Source organism: Leptonotus elevatus, chromosome 12 (assembly GCF_054856555.1).
Source record: "Leptonotus elevatus isolate MCC_2025b chromosome 12, RoL_Lele_1.0, whole genome shotgun sequence".
In the NCBI taxonomy this organism is placed as follows: Eukaryota; Metazoa; Chordata; class Actinopteri; order Syngnathiformes; family Syngnathidae; genus Leptonotus; species Leptonotus elevatus.
In genome coordinates this window covers 15742039-15761339 of record NC_141250.1, presented here as the reverse complement: position 1 = coordinate 15761339, position 19301 = coordinate 15742039, and the positions used below count along the sequence as shown (strand labels likewise).

General features: G+C 38.3%; 1 protein-coding gene across 4 annotated transcripts in view; it reads right to left on the bottom strand.

Moving 5' to 3' along the window:
- erbb4b (erb-b2 receptor tyrosine kinase 4b) overlaps nucleotides 1-19301 on the bottom strand; it is a 196819-nt gene that overhangs the window by 23303 nt on the left and 154215 nt on the right. For all 4 annotated transcript variants that reach the window (XM_086090655.1, XM_086090656.1, XM_086090657.1 and 1 more), the window contains 4 exons: nucleotides 17786-17918; nucleotides 15399-15521; nucleotides 12256-12354; nucleotides 8359-8544 (listed from right to left, as the gene is read on the bottom strand). In XM_086090655.1, the coding sequence (XP_085946781.1) occupies nucleotides 8359-8544; nucleotides 12256-12354; nucleotides 15399-15521; nucleotides 17786-17918 (541 nt within the window). The remainder of the gene's footprint in view (nucleotides 1-8358; nucleotides 8545-12255; nucleotides 12355-15398; nucleotides 15522-17785; nucleotides 17919-19301) is intronic.

Below are 19301 nucleotides of genomic sequence, written 5' to 3'. Positions count from 1 at the left end.
TAGAGGCGGGGAAAGCATCAGACACCAGATGGATATGTTAATTCACTTGGCAACAGTAACGTACTAATATATATTTTTTCAGTTATTTTTTTTTCTGTATTTGGGGCTCTTTCGTACGATAAGCTATCATCCATAAAAAGTTCCTTGAACAGAATGATAGGATTTTTGCAATAAAAGACACCTGCGTTTTGCAAATCCCCATCATTACAGCTCTCCATGTTCAGTTTTGATCAGCAGTAAGAACACGACTTCTTTTGAGCTTGGCAACGAAGGGAGATTCTCGAATAAAGCAGAAAACATTATCTTAGGAAGACGCTAAACATCAAAGATTCAGTGAGAAGCAGAGTACACAAGATGAAAAAAAACAAAAGCTTCGGGGTGAAGTCAAGGTTTCTTTGGACCCCTCCGGACAGGGTCTACCAAGGGTATCGCTGGGGTTAGAACAATACAAGCAATGTCAATTTTTATAGACAAAGACAGCTCACTGAGTATATTTAATGGTGGTTTTTATAATCCCGCCACAAAAATAAGACAATTGAGTTCTTAATCAATACAAGATTACAAGACAATATCCAGGCTACGCAGCATGAACTTAATCAATGAATTTTGATTCAATTCAATACAATTTCACATGAATTACCCTCTACAAATGCACTGAACTGCACTGTAGCTAATATGTGCAATGTTTAAATGACAGAAAACTAGAGTTGAGGAACCATTTGGACTGTGACACACCGCCACCGCCACCGCCACCGCCACCGCCACCGCTTTGAGAGAACGCTCTCGATAGTGCCCAGCTCGGTTGCTCCAGCTCTCTAAGAGGTCTGCATGGGCGCTTTCAAACTCCTTTGAAACTCACAAGTTCCTTCATGTTCGAAATTAACCAGCATGCAAAGAAAAACGCACGGTTGCTGTCACGAATGTCCAGCATGAAATGCTAATGCCATCGAGTGGCAGAAAACTACAAATCAATGTTTCACACTCCTGTTTACAATACAGTACTGTGCGTCTTTTTAACTTCAAATAACTTTACATTACTATAAAATCACTGTATAATTTAACTAAAAGATACAACCATATTTGTATTAGGTTAACATATAAACTTTTATGTTAATTAATAAAAGTATGAAAAACTTGAAATTGTTGTTTTTTTAGAGCAGATATAAATGTGCAATTAATCACACATTAATTATTGAAATAATTTTGTGTAAAGTAAAAGTAATATGGATGTACAAAATACAGTGATGGCTCTGAAAGACATTTTTATATTTCTGTGGCAAAAGCTGTCTAATAATTGTCACATGCAGTATACAGTATTGTGTGTTTTTTAAAATTATTATTTTTTTTTTTTACAAAAAACACTTTGGGTATAATACCTACTTTGTATTGCTCCTGGAGAAAAACATATGACTTACACAGACAGTGGCCTAATGCTATATTGAGACACTAGATCCACTATGCATACTTAAACTCATGCCTTTACTAGTCACTCATCGTTTTTAACATTTTCAGACCACAAGGTCAGTCAATGGTTTTATTGTGTATTCTAATGAGAGAGAAACAAGTGTATTCATATTTTGGCCTAATTGTGGCACTGTTATTGTCCCACCAATATAAATCACATAACTATTGTTAGTGTATCAGGTCAGTGTTTTTACTTGTCACTTTCATATGTGCCTTTCATGTTTTCCTTCTCAAATTCTTCTGGGCATATGAAACACCTTCAACACATTATTGCATTAGGACCCACAACATGTGGCAGCTTATGTTAAACTAAAGCCATTTGCCTTGAAACATACACATATGGAAATACATATACATATGACATATTTGGAGAGAAGCGATGTTCTGCCAACGTGCACAGTAATGTGACATTCTTAATCACATTGGTTGCACATTGGGTGTCTGTCACAAGCTGAGGTTATGACGAATGTTGGCGACTGTTAGAGACAGAAGCTATTTACAGCTGTTCTAATTTCTTCCGAGACGGGGACTGCTCCCTCTATGCTGATTTATTCGCCTTCTTGTGTTCAAGTGTAGGCAGCCCATTTCTGTTTGTGCTTTCCAGTGAGGCAGCGTGGGGATGGCCTCGGGTTGTTTGCAACAGGGCAGATGAGCTGAAACACACTCTGCTTGCAAACATTCACTGTACCTGTTCTGACCAATAATGTTTTCCCATAGGATGTCCTTTAAATGAGAGATATATCTTGTAGTAGTAGATAGTAGTTTGTGCAAGGCACTATACATACTTACAAACAAAGTGTAGCCGCAGTCTATCAGTCATTATTCTGCTTTTCCAAAACCCCCAAAAAAACAAATCATTTTCTGGTACTTGTTTATATGCTTATATGTTCAATAAACAAATCAATCAACCAATCACTTGTCTAAACATGACATTCTGATTAATATTATATTTGTGGAATATGAGTTATGCAGCAAAATCCACCCATTTTTATCCATCTCAGGGGGCGGCCATTTTGCCACTTGCTGTCGAGTGAAAATGACATCAAAGTTGCTCAGGTCTCAGGGAACAACCAATCACAGCTCAGCTTCAGAAAAGGGATGAGCTGTGACCTGTGGTTGCCTGAGACCTGAGCAGCTCTGATGTCATTTTCACTCGATAACAAGTGCCAAAATGACCTTCTGATATTGATTTAAAAAACTATTGGATTTTGCTGCTTAGCACTTGCCAGGGGTCGAAATCCCCCATTGAAATGAATGGCGGGCTACCAGGGGTCGAAATCCCCCATTGAAATGAATGGCGGGCTACCAGGGGTCGAAATCCCCCATTGAAATGAATGGCGGGCGACCAGGGGTCGAAATCCCCCATAAAACCACTAACCCTAACCCTTCCCCTTATTCATTAATTGTCAACAAAACAGGCGTCTGTAGGTGGCAGATTGACGGAATGCCCATCTCTAAATATTGTTGACATATTGCAGGTGAGTGCGGGAAGCCTGAGAGAAGCTGATGTCAAGAAGAGAGAATAAATATTCTACAGCTTCCTCCTCTGAGCCTTGAGATGTGTCGCTGTGCACGTGCCTGGATGGAGGATTGCGAGTGCGTGAGACCTTTATAGCCAAGTTCACTCATACAATTTTTAAATGTCTTTGTTGAAAAAAATAAAAAATAACAATGCCAAACGGATTTGCCAATTAGGAAAACTGAGCAGGATGTTTCTCAAAAGTTTAGTGTCATTTGCTAAGCGATACACTCCAAAACAACCTTGAGCTCTGACAATTCAACAAAGCATCACGGGGGATTTTGAAAAGAGCTGCAAGCTTTGAAAAGATACCATTTAAGGTTTTTAGATATGCTTGAAAATGAACCTTCGCAAACAGTGTCCACGGACCCGGGCGTGAAGAGCTTGGAAAAGAGGCAAAACTAAATTACTTTTCAAGGAGACAATTCATGTAGAACACATTTTAATAATTAATTAAGTTGTGCAACATATGACCTGAGTGTGAAGGTTATGGTTTTCATGTGATTTTGTTCCATAAGCACAAGAGATGGCCATAAAGCCTATTCATTAATTTGTGAAAAATTACTGAACTTGACTTTTTTTGGGCAAATAACGACAGGTCTTTCCGTTCTGTCTCTCTTTGTTGATCATTGTTTTTCATTTTTCTTGGACGGGTTGAGCCTGTTAAGTAAAAATGTCATTGCTCTGTATATATGCAATGACAATAAAGATATTATATTACAGATGCAATAATGAAGAATACGAAGAAGAAAAGGACACTGTGCATTGTGAAACCTGCTGTGGGCTTGGTTATGTTCTCTGGCTGCTCTGCTGCATCCGGTGAAGCTGATGAGCTTTGATTTACATCCAACTAACCACTTTTGGAAGGAATTGAAACAGATGCGGTACGGACAAGGCGGTATGTGCTCAAGTTTGATTGTGTTGCTTTAAGTGTTTGAATGCACAAACTCAAGAGAATGTTAAAATACTGAGGGTTTTGAATAATGCTGTGCTGTGTGCACCAACTAAACTGCAATTTCTGTAGTAATACTGTACTTAAAAGGTTTATATGCCAATTCATCGTGTAAGCTGCTTGTACTCATACATTTCCGACAATGCCCTACCTCGTCCTTTCACATGCGCACTTTGTGTATACATCATGTGTGTTTGGACAAGACAGTGACAGACTGGTTTGAGATACAGTAATAACATATCGCCGCAACTGTGAGTTAGTGCAGGACTAATCTGTGTTTCTTTCTGTACCTTTTTGTTACCGTTGTGGGGAATCCTACGAGATGGGCACACAGAGAGCAGGACTCAATTAAGAGAATTTAGTGGCGAGCTGGGGTGTGCTATACAGATTGATGCAATGAGAATTGTAAAGATAGCAAGTCACCAGAGTGTTTGTAACCCGACGACTGCCATCACTCGTCGCAATCATAGACCACGTCTCCGCCAGGCAGTGCCATTTAGTTTAGCTTGCCAGAGGAACGATAAACCCTAATGTAGTGTCTTTTCACCGAGGGGTGGAAATAGCGGTGTGTGCTATGTACAGTATATTGTATGGCATCACAGCAGAGCAACCAATCAATAGACTGCGGTTTAACTTAATTGCCGGAAGACATTCTTTCCAGTGATCTACCACTGTACGGTGATAGGTGGTTTCTGGAGGAAAACCAAAATCATCAAACACCTGAACTGCATGAACCAAAGGTCAGGACAGATTTTTAGGGTTTCTGGTTGACAAGCTGCTTTATTTGAACCATCTGCAAAGGAAGTTTGCCAAGATCGAGTGCAAATATACGTACACTATAATAAAAAAATTATAATATATCTAATCTTCAATCATTAACATTACATCATTAAAGAGAGCAAGCCACTTTAGATTGGTCAATGATTTATAAAAGTAACACCCATTTTTTTTAATCTTTTTTTTTTTTATGAAATTTATCAAATTGTGACTTATGAGGTTTCAGTTTAGATTGGTCAATGATTTATAAAAGTAACACCCATTTTTTATTTAAATATGAAATTGATCAAATTGTGACTTATGAGGTTTCAGTCTGACGCCAGCGAAATACTTTGATTTTAAATGTAATTTTTTTTTTTTAAATAGAAATACAGCGTTGCTATAACAAATCAGCCAACCAGCCACCATTAGTAGAAAAGAAAAAAAAAGAAAAGACAATTAGATTTTACCTGCCGAGCTCTCTCTTTCAAATCAAATACATCTTTCAAGCACATATTTTCCCAGGAGAACAAAGCTACCCTTGTCCTAAATTATGAAGTCTTACTTATACCACTAAAAAAGCTTCAGACAAAAAATACTTTGGGAATACAAATGGGGTGCAAGCATTAGTGAGAGCTGGAACAAGAGCAAAGGATTTCGGGAGACACTTGTTGACGATATCAAATGCTTCAGGACTGTGATCTGCTTTCGTGCGTGTGCATGCGTGTGTTAGTGTTTAGTAGTAGAGCAAGTTGCTGTTGATAGACTTCCACACCAACATAGCAGCACAGCAAACGGTATAACGAAGAGAATTATATTACAGTTCATGTGTTCTTTTTTTTTTTTTTTAGTCACTAATCGCTGTTTTGAAAAATAATCACTAAAGGGGTTGAAAAAGTCACTAAATTGGCAACACTGACGGTGTTTTTGGAATTCACTGCCATGTTGTTAGTGCAAACAGTGGACACCGTGAGGATGCGCTTTGTACTAAGGAGGGCGCTAATTAAAAATCGTTTCAAGGAATTAACTAAATCTTTCAAATCAATTAAGGGCCCAGCCCTCGGTGGCAGTTGCACGGTTTATTACAGTACGGCGCAAGATGAAGCTTTGTAACTTATTCAGTTTTGTTTGTAGCAATAAAAGATACAAAGTGATTCTCAGTGCTGTCACATGCTCGAAAACACATGCTGCCAATACTGCCCCCAAATTATTTTTGCATAATAAACACTACAGTATGTATAATAATATAATTTCACATATGGGTTTAGGATATATTTTCAAATAGTCTTTCATCAATAAATTTTATTTTTTTTCTTCAGTAAAAGTTTCTATTCTTAATTGTGCATTACCGCCACACCAAACCAGATTTTTTTTGACATTTTCAAGTGCTGGAATTACCAAGGTGGAGTAAACATTTTTGATCTATGTAATATGTTTCATCTGAATGTACTTACAAATATGTATGAACGTACATTGAAACATATTTTCGAACATGCTTGTAGGCTTGCACATGTGCAAGTAAAAAAAAAGCTAATTTATTTTAGCATTCAGCCTACATGACACCAATACGCTTTAATACATTAATGTTATTATTCTTCATTTTTAAGGTTTATTATTATCTACAGTGCATGATTTCCATTCAGCCTTTTTTCATTTTTAGCTTCTTTTTTTTTTTTTGCATTTAGCCTATACGTAAGTTTATGCACCATGGCATTATGGGAAAAAAATGGTAACAAGCCTACAAGTATGTTTAAAGGTAAATAAATTATGTTTAAAGTTATATAAATTACATCTGAACGTACTTGCCAATATTAACGTATTTGTCTGTCAAAATTGTTTACACCATATTGGCATTTCCACACTTCCGTGCCCTCTAATTATTATTTAAACATGCAATTTATTGAAAATATATGCTGTAAAATAGTTGCATATGGTTGATTTGACAGTGTATAATCTGTCCCTTGTTATATAACGTATTCTACAAAGGTCCATGTGTCACACTCAATATCATGAAAACAGGGTAATAGAAACGTTAAAAAAACTAAACAAAAAAAAACCAGGTCATAAATTAATGCTAAAACCCATTCAGACCAAGCAAACATAACAAGAAAAGTGTGACAAGACTTTAAAGCACAGTGTAGAAAGGAGATGTAACAAGATAAAACAGAATAAAATAAAGCCTTGCATACATCACAGCGCTGATAAATCTGCTCATTAGTACATCTCTTGAGGTGGTGATCATTATGAAGTATGGTGTTGGTGACAGAGGGGGAGCACAGGGAGTTACCTCTGGCAGTCAAGTTCTGTCACTTGGAAGAGACCAGAGTACATAAACATCAGGGGATCCAAACACAGCTGATGATGAGTCCACAACAAAGATAATGACATTTTCTGTAATGTGTCTTGGTTGCATTTAATTTGTGAATGTATATATTCTGTAATATGTCATGTGACTTCTGACCACACTAAAGGGCTATATTCTCCCGTTTAGTGTGTATCTGGCGAAGGTACTGGTATGTATATAACACATTTCCACTGTGCACCTTTTCCCTCTTACACAGATGGGACAATATGAAACTCGGTCCCAGAAGTTGTACCCATATTAAAAATAATACAAAAATGCACAGTTAGGTCTGTGGATCTCACTCTGCTTCATCTATCCTTCCCTCCTTTCCTGTCTCTCCTTTGGTCTCTTGAGGTCTCCCTAATTTGTTGGAATTTAGATGTTTCTGGGGTTGGTGAAAGACTCTGGTTGGTAACCTGGTGGGTAGTAGGTAATGTCTGGTCGGTGCTGGATTTCATTTTACTTTCTTTTCTTTGATCCTTCCTCAGGTCTCCTGACAACCTCACGACTAGCTGGATTCTGAAGTATTCGGTTTAGGTGAACGGTATGGGATTTGTAATAGTTTTTAGGTGAATTAATGAGTACACTCACACACGCACACACGCACACACACACACACACACACACACACACACACACACACACACACACACACACACACACACACACACACACACACACACACACACACACACACACACATACAAAATAAAAATAAAAAAATAATAAAAAAGAGAGAGAGAGAGAGCAATGATGACATCGAATTGGTAAAATTACCAAATGAAAATACTGAGCTCTCTCAAGAAAAAAACCCCAACAACACTTAAAACAGAAGAAAACACGGTAAATAATACAAAATCATCCTGCTTTCATGTGTAATAAAATTTCCATGTTAACAACTGTTCACAGCAGGCAAACAATATATTTATTCATGTATAGCTGCGTTCACTCACTTTGCCAAAGAGAGATCTGCTTAATATTTGTGTTACACAGCGTGGGGGGAATGTAATGTACAGTAGAGTACAGTGTGATTGTAAGTAAGTCATTTGATGGGTTAGGATTTCTCAAAAGGAAGGTCACCATAGTACCACTGCCTGCCTCTGATTTAACCAGCATGAAAATGAAAATATTTTTAAAAACATTAAAATAAAATATTAAATAAATTGATCAGTGAATGGAATAATCAGCAGTCAAAAAAAAATCATCATTTACAACCACCACGATACTCCAAACCTCAATTTCAACTCACCAATCTACAGAATTGACCCAAACAAGTTAAACATAGCGCACTGAACCTAAAAATGCAGCCGCTTATACATTTACCTTGGCAATCTGGACACACCAGTTGAGCAGCAGCTGGGATCCAATGTTGTCCTTATGCTCGTAGACGTAGTCGAGAAGGCACCCGTGAGGCATGAGTTGCGTAACCAGCTGGATGGTGGGACTCAGGCAGACACCCAGCAGACGCACCAGGTGAGGGTGCTCCATGCTGGCCATGATCAGGGCCTCCTGAAAGACACACATTTGCAACTTCTGGTACGTGGAGGAAAGGACACATGTAAGCAGAGGTGGGTGGGTATTAAGGTGTTACATTTACTCGGTAACTTTTTGAATAATTTGTGCTTAATTGCTTGTTGCGATCCATTTGGTCTTGGTTCATCAAAGAGGCTTCCTCCTTGGCCGCTGTAACCACTTGTAATGTTTGATTTTGTATCACCCCAAAAAAATGGCACGTGAGCACGCAACGATTTCTGTGTAAATGGAGGCTTTAAATGGAAAATGTTAAGAAATTATTTATCTTGGTTTAATTTTTCTTTAACATCACAAAAATCTGGCACTTGCACAGGGGTGTGTAGACTTTTTAGATCCACTGTACCCTTGTCTTGGTGAGCCTATAGTGCGGTTTAACAAGTGGGAACTAAATAGTATAAGACCATTTCTTGGGGCTGAATTTGCTTTCATTTGTTATTTTATAAACGTTTGTTATTTTATTTCATGATTTTATTTATTATTGTTTTCGGTTAAGTGCTATTGTTTGGCAATATCATTTATTATTTGACGTTCATGCTCTGATTAAAAAACAAAACAAATCCGAAGTTAGTCACCAGTTACTTAGTATTTGAGTACTTTTTCTTCAACAAGTATTTTTTTACTCTGACTCGAGTAATTATTTTGGAGGACAACGTTTACTTTTACTTGAGTCATATTATTCTAGTAACAATTCTCTTACTAGAGTACAATTTTTGGCCTCTTCTAGGGATGTCACGAACGATAACGACAATATTGTTATATTGCGATGTTAAAACTGCCACGATATCTTCGTCACCATGTCACAATACTGAAAGCAGCACATCTGTTAAAAAGGCGAGGTTGTATTCCATTTGTGCAGCTTTAGCACCCTCTGGTGGTTAGTTTATGAGTTCAATTTAATTTTAATTTGGCATGTTTTTGGCCAACTACATTTATTGGTTAATTGGCTTTTGTTTCTTTCTTTTTTTTTGCTAATATTAGTTGTTTTTTTTTTTTTACAATATCAAGAGTTTTTGTACAGTATGATGGGCTTTTTTAATATCACCAAATTTCCCACAATATTGTGATAAATGCCGTATCATGAGGTTCATATCGTGATAATTAGCATATTTGTGACCTTTGGATATCATTACAAGTTGAAAGACTCACAGAACACTCGAAGAACGTTTACCCTGTTTACAAGTACCGAGTTAACTGGAAAAGATCACAGGGCTCCTTATTCTGTTTAAGGCTCAAGTTTCTCATGAAGCAGCGAGTGGCAAGGTTCCACTCAAGTCAAAAAGTGGAGCATTTTATTTGATCAAAGTGGCTGGCTGTACCACAGAATTATTTGCCTTTTTTTAAATGTAATAAATGCACAAGTAAAGAATTTGCTCACAATAGCACTAAACTATGTGATATATGTTTGACAACACACACACACGCACGCACACACACGCGCACACACACACATGTATATACGTGTACAGTACCAGTGTACTGTGTCTACAGGGGTTATGGGTTAATTCATCACTAGACAAGATTGTAGTACAACACACATGCAGTACACTATCATGTTAATGTGTTTTTGTGCGTATCAGGCAGACATCATATACGACACATCTTGTAAGGCTCCAGTGAACATCAACAGGAGTGATATCACAGAAGAGGATTAAAACGTTGCAAGTATCACAAGGCTTGGATAATAAGATGATGCAGAGATTGAAGCAGAGAAACTAACATGTCCTTTTTTCCATTATATTCAGATAACCTAAATCCTAACCTGTGAGGACGATGTTGCTATATTGTGGACAAAAAAATTTTAGGGGCTACTTTGAGCCAAATTTGACCTCAAGTGAGCGGCACCAGTATTTCCATGGCCTGATAAGCTATAAATAATGACAGGTCAAAAATATTATTTTTTGGGGGTGCAAATTATTACATGTACGGTCTAAAAAAATACCTTATATTATCTTATATTATATTATATTTTTAACCATTGACAAAAATGAGCGTGCGATTTTTCCATCAAATCCTGAATAACAGCCACATTTTAGAATACCATTTAAGAGGTCATCAATGCGCCCTCCAGTGGACCAAATAAGCAACAACAGCTAATTTTAGTGAACAACTGCAGTTTGTGTTCTGTCCTCTCAAGTCAAATTGGATCCCCCGATGGGCCATTTCTGGCCCACGGACCATATTTTTAACACCCCTGTCTTTTATGTTTTTGTCGTGTTCTCTACTTTTTTCGTGTTTACTTGCTTATACAGTATATGAGTGATACCTGGACATCAGGTTTGGCTTGAGTAATAACTAATTTACACAAGAGAAACATAATTCAGAAAGTCCCAGCGATTCAAACGTAATGGGATATAATATCTGTCTCTTTGGTTTAAAAACATTTACTGTGCATAGTATAGCATATGGCTATCCTACTATGCCCTCATAAAATCCTGTTTAGTCTCCCTTTTTGGTTGCCAAGACAAGCTCTCAAAGCCCACTGAGCATCAATTTTTACAAACACTGGGTATTCATCAAAGGCATCCTTTTGAACAGAGATGCTTGCACTAACACTTCCTCTTAGACCGCCAAAGTAAGTGTAAAAAAAAAACACAGATGCAATTGGGTCGCTTTCCGTGTGTGTGTGTGTGTGTGTGTGCGTGCGCCAGGATGTGTATGTGTGCTAATGAGAGTCATTTCATCTGCATTGCATCATCACTGGGTAATAAGCATTAACTTTTTCAGTTTTCTTTTAAAAACAAGATGAACTGTGAATGTTCGAAAAATTTAATCTGGTGAATGCACAGTGGGTAAAAGTCTACACACCCCTGTTCAAATGATTTGATAAATCTGATAAAGTTTGATAAATCAATTTAAAACCTTTTACACTACGAATATGACCTATAACCTTTACAACTCAATCGACTTATTTCCAATGTTTTTGAGAAGTGCAGTGAAGTAAAAATAAACGCCTTCTTACAACTAGGATGTTGCTGATTTCATAATTAACATACTTGTATTCAAAAACAGGATTTAATTTTGAATTAACAGTGCAGAACATGTACAATCAATAACTGAATATGATTCAGTTACTGGTTTGGTCCGTAACGTCCAACAGAAAATCGTCAAACATGTTAATCATTGTTTTCCAAAATAAAAGCCAATGTTTACACATTTTTGAAAATCAGTTTGCTCTCATGGACGACTACAGAAATTGGAGAATATTTTCTGTTGAGAGGATGTAATGGACAATTTTAAGTTCAACAAAATCTCTAAATGATTAACTGTCAAAATAGTTGATTAATTTGATAATCTATTAGTCGTCAATTAATTGCTTGATGTTGCACCTCCAGTTACAACGGCATAATCCGATAAATGAGACACATAAAAAATGTATGTTTTAAAAAAAAAACATATTTTGTAGTCTCAGAAATGTGAAAGGGTGTGGAACTACACTGTGATGCGTTTTCTATTTTAGCTAATATAATTTTGCTTCAAAAGTAGAAATGCTAATCACTATGATGATAAAACACAGCAAAACAAACATAATCAAAAATGAACATTACAATATTTCTAAATGGCAACATTTTGACAGCGATCTTGTTTTGGATCTCATTGAATTGTGCACATGCACCAAATAAAGCATCCCACGAGAAATCAATGTGCATTTAATAAATGAAAACCTGTCATTGAATTGTATTGACTCACGTCCATGAACTCGACGTTTGCCTTGGGCCCCGTGGCTTCATTTAGGATTTTGATGGCTACAGGTATCTTCACCGTTTCACCTTCTGGAATCCAAATCCCCTACAAAAAAAAATACAAACAAACACACGCTGATCAACAGAACATTAACAACAATTAAAGACAGCTAATGTATATGTACATTTTCAAACACACTCCTTTCAGTTCATATAAATGAACAACCATCTGGACAAAACTATTGGGACATTGTATCTACAGTCGATAAAAATAAAATAACATAATGTGTTTCCCAATTGAAGCCTGTTTCAAGCTGTTTGAATTAAATAGCTCACGCAGAAATTACACTGATCTAAAATAGTTTATATTAGCGCATTAATGAACCGCGAAATTCTCAAATTGTACTTATTTGTTCCAAATATTATTTATGTACACTACAGTCCTAAAAATAATGTCTCTTTGTTTAATCATTCAATAGTGGTGTATAGTGACAGGCAAAACAATTACGTGCACAACATTGCACTACACATTGACCTAATACCTGACTGTAAAATTAACAAGATACTTGATTTCAATAATCTACATTAGAGCAGTGTAATTATATATTTATTTATTTGTTTTTATGTATAGGTCCGTAAAAAATATGTACACTTATAACCAGTATAGGTGGTGCAAAAAAAAGCCGGGGAGTGCTGAGCTCAGGCTTAAATAACCCTTTTTGATTTTTTTTTCCTTTTCATTTTGATTAATGGACCTCCGAACAAGCATTGAGTCATAACCACAGTATTCTGATTAAACCACTTTTATTGGCTTGATTTCATACAGAATTAAAAACAAACAAACATGCTTTCTTTGAAAAAGTGGAGTCGGCGAGATCCACAAGTCCCCACTGGCCGACTTCACATCCGCTACGTAAGATATTTTCATCATTTAAAGTGTGCTTCATCTTTTTACAGATTTAAAAGGCATTCACAAGTGTTGGGATAAGTACAGATTCCTCGTGCACAAATCCAAGAGTGTAAAATAGGATATAAGGATGTATAAACTTAAAAATAAGGCCCTTAGTCATCAAAGGCAGAATGATTATTTCCGCCTGGTAATAAATATTTCGTTTTAAGAAGTTTTATGTTAGTGAACGATGACGATATATCAGTAACCTCTACGTCCCGAAAAGCTTTATACTTGGACAACCTTTTCCACTTTCTTGTTAAATACTGGCTATGCTCTTTATCTCAATTAGTAAATTGATCATTCCTCCACCCTTGTCACCTATTTTATCTCCTTTCTTTCAAGCTGTCATCCAAAATCCCATTGGGGTAGTGAGTCCTGTGATGATATAGTGCATGCTAAACGATTAAAAGTTATTTTGTCCTTCAAAAAAAACGGCAAAACTATTTTATCATTTTGAAGGATCCAATTTCAACTGTGATTAAAGTGATTTAGCAGCTGCCAAAACGGTCAAAGCATTTAAAAGAGGAGGGAGAATTCAAGTGGTTCTCAACTTTTCAACAAGCTTCAAATGTGTTGCAGCGCCGCTATATACGCCCCCCCATGACAGCAGGCTTAACACCTCCACTAAAGTGAAACCACCTCTGATCACAGCTTCAATTTCAGGAGTGGTACATTTAGTTTTATACACTCGCTCCAACAGCATGCGCCGGGGTAATTATTGCTCAGTGAGGTTTAATTTAATCAAAATGAGCGGTATTTCAAATTATTTCTTAGCAATTATTTTTTTTTATTCCAGCAAGCTCATAACAGTTCACAATCCTAATTGTCCAAAATGGGGTTCTAGTGTTTGTTTTTACTGTCTGCTCCCACAATAATAAGGGGCTTTTTATTAGCCTGTTCGTTAATGTTCAAAAACATGTTTAATTTCACTTCATTACTAAAGCGTACCACAACCTGCCAATGGAAATATTACACTGCCGTTAAATTCTGAAAACAGACAAAAGAAGCAATTCCAAGTTAAGACAAAAACACTAGACGACAATTTGAGACAACAATCTTCTGCTTAGGGTGCATGATGCTTCAGAACAATATCTGCACTCCTCTGTTTATAATAATGACCAACAAAAAAAAAAACATTAAAAAATTTAGATAAATGAGAAAAAGAAGTTCCCAAGCTGCACAAGACATTTTGAAATACGAGGGCTGACGATCGATTGGAAAAAGGATGCAAAACACGTACATTTCAGGCAAGCGGCCCTTCGGCATAGATATCTATACATAGAGCCTTTACTCGGAGTGGCTGCTGCGTTGAACAGTGACTCCTGCGATGGTCTCTATGTTAAAGCCCTGATTATAAAATGACACGCTGGGCTTGTATCATAACTACATGTCTGATGTTTGTAACAAACCAATCCACCTCAAAATCGCTCAAGAATGCAATGAGTTATAATTAGAATGTGCGTCAATGAATTCTGAGCATCTCTTATGTCATTTGTCAACAAAAAAGGCGTTCCGTCACTGATGGATTGCAGACGAGATTAACGAATTACGTTACGATTACGTTCACGGAAGAAATCCCACTTCGGCAATCCTTAGTTGGTTAAATTTCCGAAGTTTCCCGTCATTCATCGACAAAACGGGCGTCCGCCATTGGCGGATTGACGGACCTTCTGTCAATATTGACGGAATGCCCAAGTTATTGGAGCCAAACACACCCAAGATGGCGGCTATATGCACATCATCAACAAGCATAAGTTTGCCGTAGCTAATATCTATGGTCTCTAAATAGCATGCAGGCTAACCCATCCATTCAAGATGTTTGTTGCAAGGACTGATTACCATTATTTTATAACGCCAACAAGTGCAATAACTGACTCAGATTCTAACGTTGGCCACAAAGCAACGCAGGATTCTACTTAAGGTAAGCATTTTTAAACTTAAAAGAACCACTTTTACATAGCTAGAACAATGCAGCAGCAATACGTCTTCTGATTATATGTTTTCAAATAACGGCTTTGTAAACTGCTTTAGACATAGTATGGTGTAGACAAAGCGCTATATAAGTCTTTTCCATTTACTATTTCGGTCAAAGTTGATTTATTTTCTTGGAAATACATCATATTAAGTTATGAATCTAACCGGAAGTCGTTTGCGGACCATTTGTGAATCTGGATTTTAGGAGCGAGTCCAGTCCCTACCTTGTATACTGTTCCAAAGGCCCCAGAACCGAGGGTCTTGACTCTTTTGAGTTCTGTCTCTTTCAAGATTCGAAGTTGGGCTTGGTTAGGTGCTGTCCCACTGGGTGTCAAAGGTTCCACCAGCTGAGGAAACGGAAAATAACACTTCGTTATTACAGCACCATTCATTTCCGTGACTGGTCAGTACTTTAGAGTATAGTATAGTGTTAGCCTTCCCACAACTGTATGGATTCACATCGGCACGTGACAGAATCTCCAAACTTCAAGTTCACACTTGTATCATCACTTCTCAAGTACAGTAGAGCAATAAATAGATGAGGGAGGAAATGAGAGAAGCGGGAAAAAAAGGACCCTTGCAGAAATAAAACAACGAGAAGGCAGCTGACTTGCTTGGAAAAGCAAAAGCATACAAAACGGAAGCAATATAAGGAGGATTAGGAAAATAGCATCCAGGATCCAAGAGCGGGAAGGGAAGGCGGAGATAATCACAGAGTGTAAATCAGCCAGACATGGGTGGGCAGCCCTGGTCCCCCCTCTGGCTCACGATTGTTACAGTTTGATTAAAAACAATAGCAATTCTTCATTGAAACTGAATAATAAATCAGCATCTGGAGGGAGACACACACACACACACACACACACAAACAATCAAATACGAACAAACACTGTCGCACACTGCAAGGAGCTGTCCAGCACAGTGGGAACTGTCTACATTCTCACTCTAAATATTGGTGCTGAAATGGTAAAGTGGAAGTCAACCCTAAACATTTTTTGACAATAATACGTTATATGTGACCTCATTAGTCTCAACATGGCATTCTGATTAATATTACATTTGTGGAATATGAGTTATGCAGCAAAATCCAGCCGTTTTTATCCATTTTAGAGGGCGGCCATTTTGCCACCAGCTGTCGACTGAAAATGACATCAATGTTGCTCAGGGCTCAGGCAACGACCAATCACAGCTCACCTGTTTTATGAAGCTGCGCTGTGATTGGTTGTCACTAGTACCAGTCTGCAAAAAATAAACACACACACACACTATACCCATGAGGACGGAAAATTGCATATTTTGTGTTATAGGTCCACATAATAACCATCCATCTACTTTGCAGCACAACAGCAGCCCCTCTTTAACTCTTTGTTGCTTTCACTAACTATCGTGGAATTGAAAAGGTCACATGGACTGTCCTCAGTTTCTCCCACATGTGTTCTAAGCCACTGGATCATTACAGGCCTGCTGACTTTTTCCCAAAACTTTCTGCAAGTTCAGCTGTGCTCAACTCCCTGCCTGCTTTACCCACTCCTCCTTCAACCGCCTGCTTGCCTTTGACTATGTCTGCCATTATGCACTTGTCCATCTATCTCCACCTCTTGAGAATAATCCATGGATAAAGGACCTGCCCAGGACTCCTAACTGAGTGAAATGGCACGGGAGTGTCTTTCTGACAAGCATAATAGGAGGTTGTAATACCAAATGCAAAGGTAATGTTTGACAGTTATCACATCAGCTGTGCACGAAGCACTGAACCAGCCACTGTAAAGAGTGCAAACTAACAGGCCCTAATTTCCCATGTGGGTAAATGAGTGCAGTACAGTACAGTACAGTACAGTACTTTTCATGTTAACACATATGGGTAGAAAAGTCCTCCCTCTACCAATGCTGCCGTTCCGTACCTTTTCCTGACAGCATTGTATTGTTAAGATAGCTAAAAGGAATGCCAGAGCCTCTGAGTTAGGCAGGAAAGTATGTCTAACTGATGAAATATGTATTACTGATACGGTATCTAATTCTGAACTATATCATGATTAGGGCTGTGCAGGAAACGGTGGTAACTTGAATTGAGATGCAAATTGGCCGGAAAAAAAATGAAGGCTGAATCAGCCTTTTTGAGTTTGAAGGAATCATAGCATATTGTCGCTTGTGTGTGTGTGTGTCACAGGAATGTTTTAATGACAACGCGTGTGACATAAAATGTGTGTGTGTGTGTGTGTGTGTGTGTTAATGGGCATTACATTAAACTGTTAAGCAATCAGTCTTTGTTGTTACTTCACTTTTGGCCTCTTACGGCAAAAACTTGGGTGTTGGACCGGAGAGACGAACCCTCCCAGGTTAGCTTAGCGCTAGCTAGCTGGTAGAACAGATCATGGATGGATTTTAAAGTTTGTCAAAAGTGGGAAAAAAACGGGTTCTGGAGTTGATACGTTATTTTAAACTAAAAAGGAAATTATTTCCATATGTTAATGTGGCTGCTTTTAGCGTGTCGGCCGCATTGGTAAAGCACTTTGGTAGCTTTTCTTTTGACACTATTAAATGCCCATGTTTAGTAATACAATTATTGCCCCGATTTTAATCTGTTCATTTTCACAAAAAGGACCTTACTCACCTCTGTCTCAAGGAAGCGACGAAGGGCCCGCTTCTTCTTGATGTTGCTCCGGCGCACAGACACCGCCACACTCAGCACAATGATAACCACCATGAAGAGGCTGCCGATCACCCCTGCTGCGATCAAAGGGGTTCTGGGGAGAATAACGCGGAGGGGAAGAGAAGGAGGAAACATATACAAGTTATTAGAATGGATGAAGCATTGCCATTGGGAGATAAGAAAAGTTGGGGTTGAGAAGTAGCGTTAGTGTCGTACGATACTGACAAGCTAGCGGAAAATACTTAGGCCCGGGAGTACAAATCCTACGTAGTCAAGTTGGATTATGGGAAATACAAAATGGAAACATGATTTCCAACCAAACCTTACTTCAAACTGTACCCATAAATCGACAGCACATCATCTTTATCCGCCATAGACAAACACTAACATCAGAAACATCCATCCATCCATCCATTTTCTGTACCGCTTGTCCTCACAAGGGTCGCGGGGGTTGCTGGAGCCTATCCCAGCTGGCTTCGGGCAGTAGGCGGGGTACACCCTGAACTGGTTGCCAGCCAATCGCAGGGCACACAGAGACGAACAACCATACTCACAATCACACCTATGGACAATTTGGAGTGTTCAATTCACCTGCCATGCATGTTTTTGGAATGTGGGAGGAAACCGGAGTACCCGGAGAAAACCCACGCAAGCACGGGGAGAACATGCAAACTCCACCCAGGAAGGCCGAAGCCCAGACTTGATCTCACAACCTTTGCACTGGGAGGCGGACGTGCTAACCAGTCAGCCACCGTGCCGCCTCATCAGAAACATGTATGTAATAAAGTCAATCAAGAAGGCAGCCTTGATGATAAAGAACCATGTTGTATGAGGATAGTCAATTTGATGAGCGAATATTGAGTGACAGCTTAATCAAAGTCCCTTCACTGAAATATTGGCCTATTGTGATAATGAACGTCTGATAAGCCGCTTGAAATCATGCTCCAAAAGCAACGCTGCCAACAGGCAGCAGATTTACAAGATGTGTGACACCTAAGCCGCTGGATGAGCTGGACATTTTATGTCTCACCGCCACCGTTATCAGACATCTGATAAGAGCTGATCCGCTCAACAGGTCAGCTGAGTTACATTCTGCCGCTGCTCTTTCTTTATCCTGTTAGCGGTGTCTCAGTGTTGAGCAGAAAAGTGTAGATTTTCATCAATTCTCTAAAGCTTTCCCCCGGATTTGTAGTTATCTACTTCACCATCAGTTGCCCTCAGTAAAAAGGCTGCCTATTCATCAGTAAAAAAGCTGCTAAAAATATATATGCTATGTTAAAGATACTGTATACAAAAATACTGAGCCACGTGGTCACTGAACCAACAGGAAGTAAAAAGGCGTTAGTAGTCAGTTGGTTTCCCAAGATTTTGGAATATGAGTGAATTTTTGTTCTTTCATACAGAAGAATATTGCAAGGTTAAAGGTCACTGATGCTAGACTGAAGAGAGAGTCTGCTGGCTCATCATTTTTGTTGTA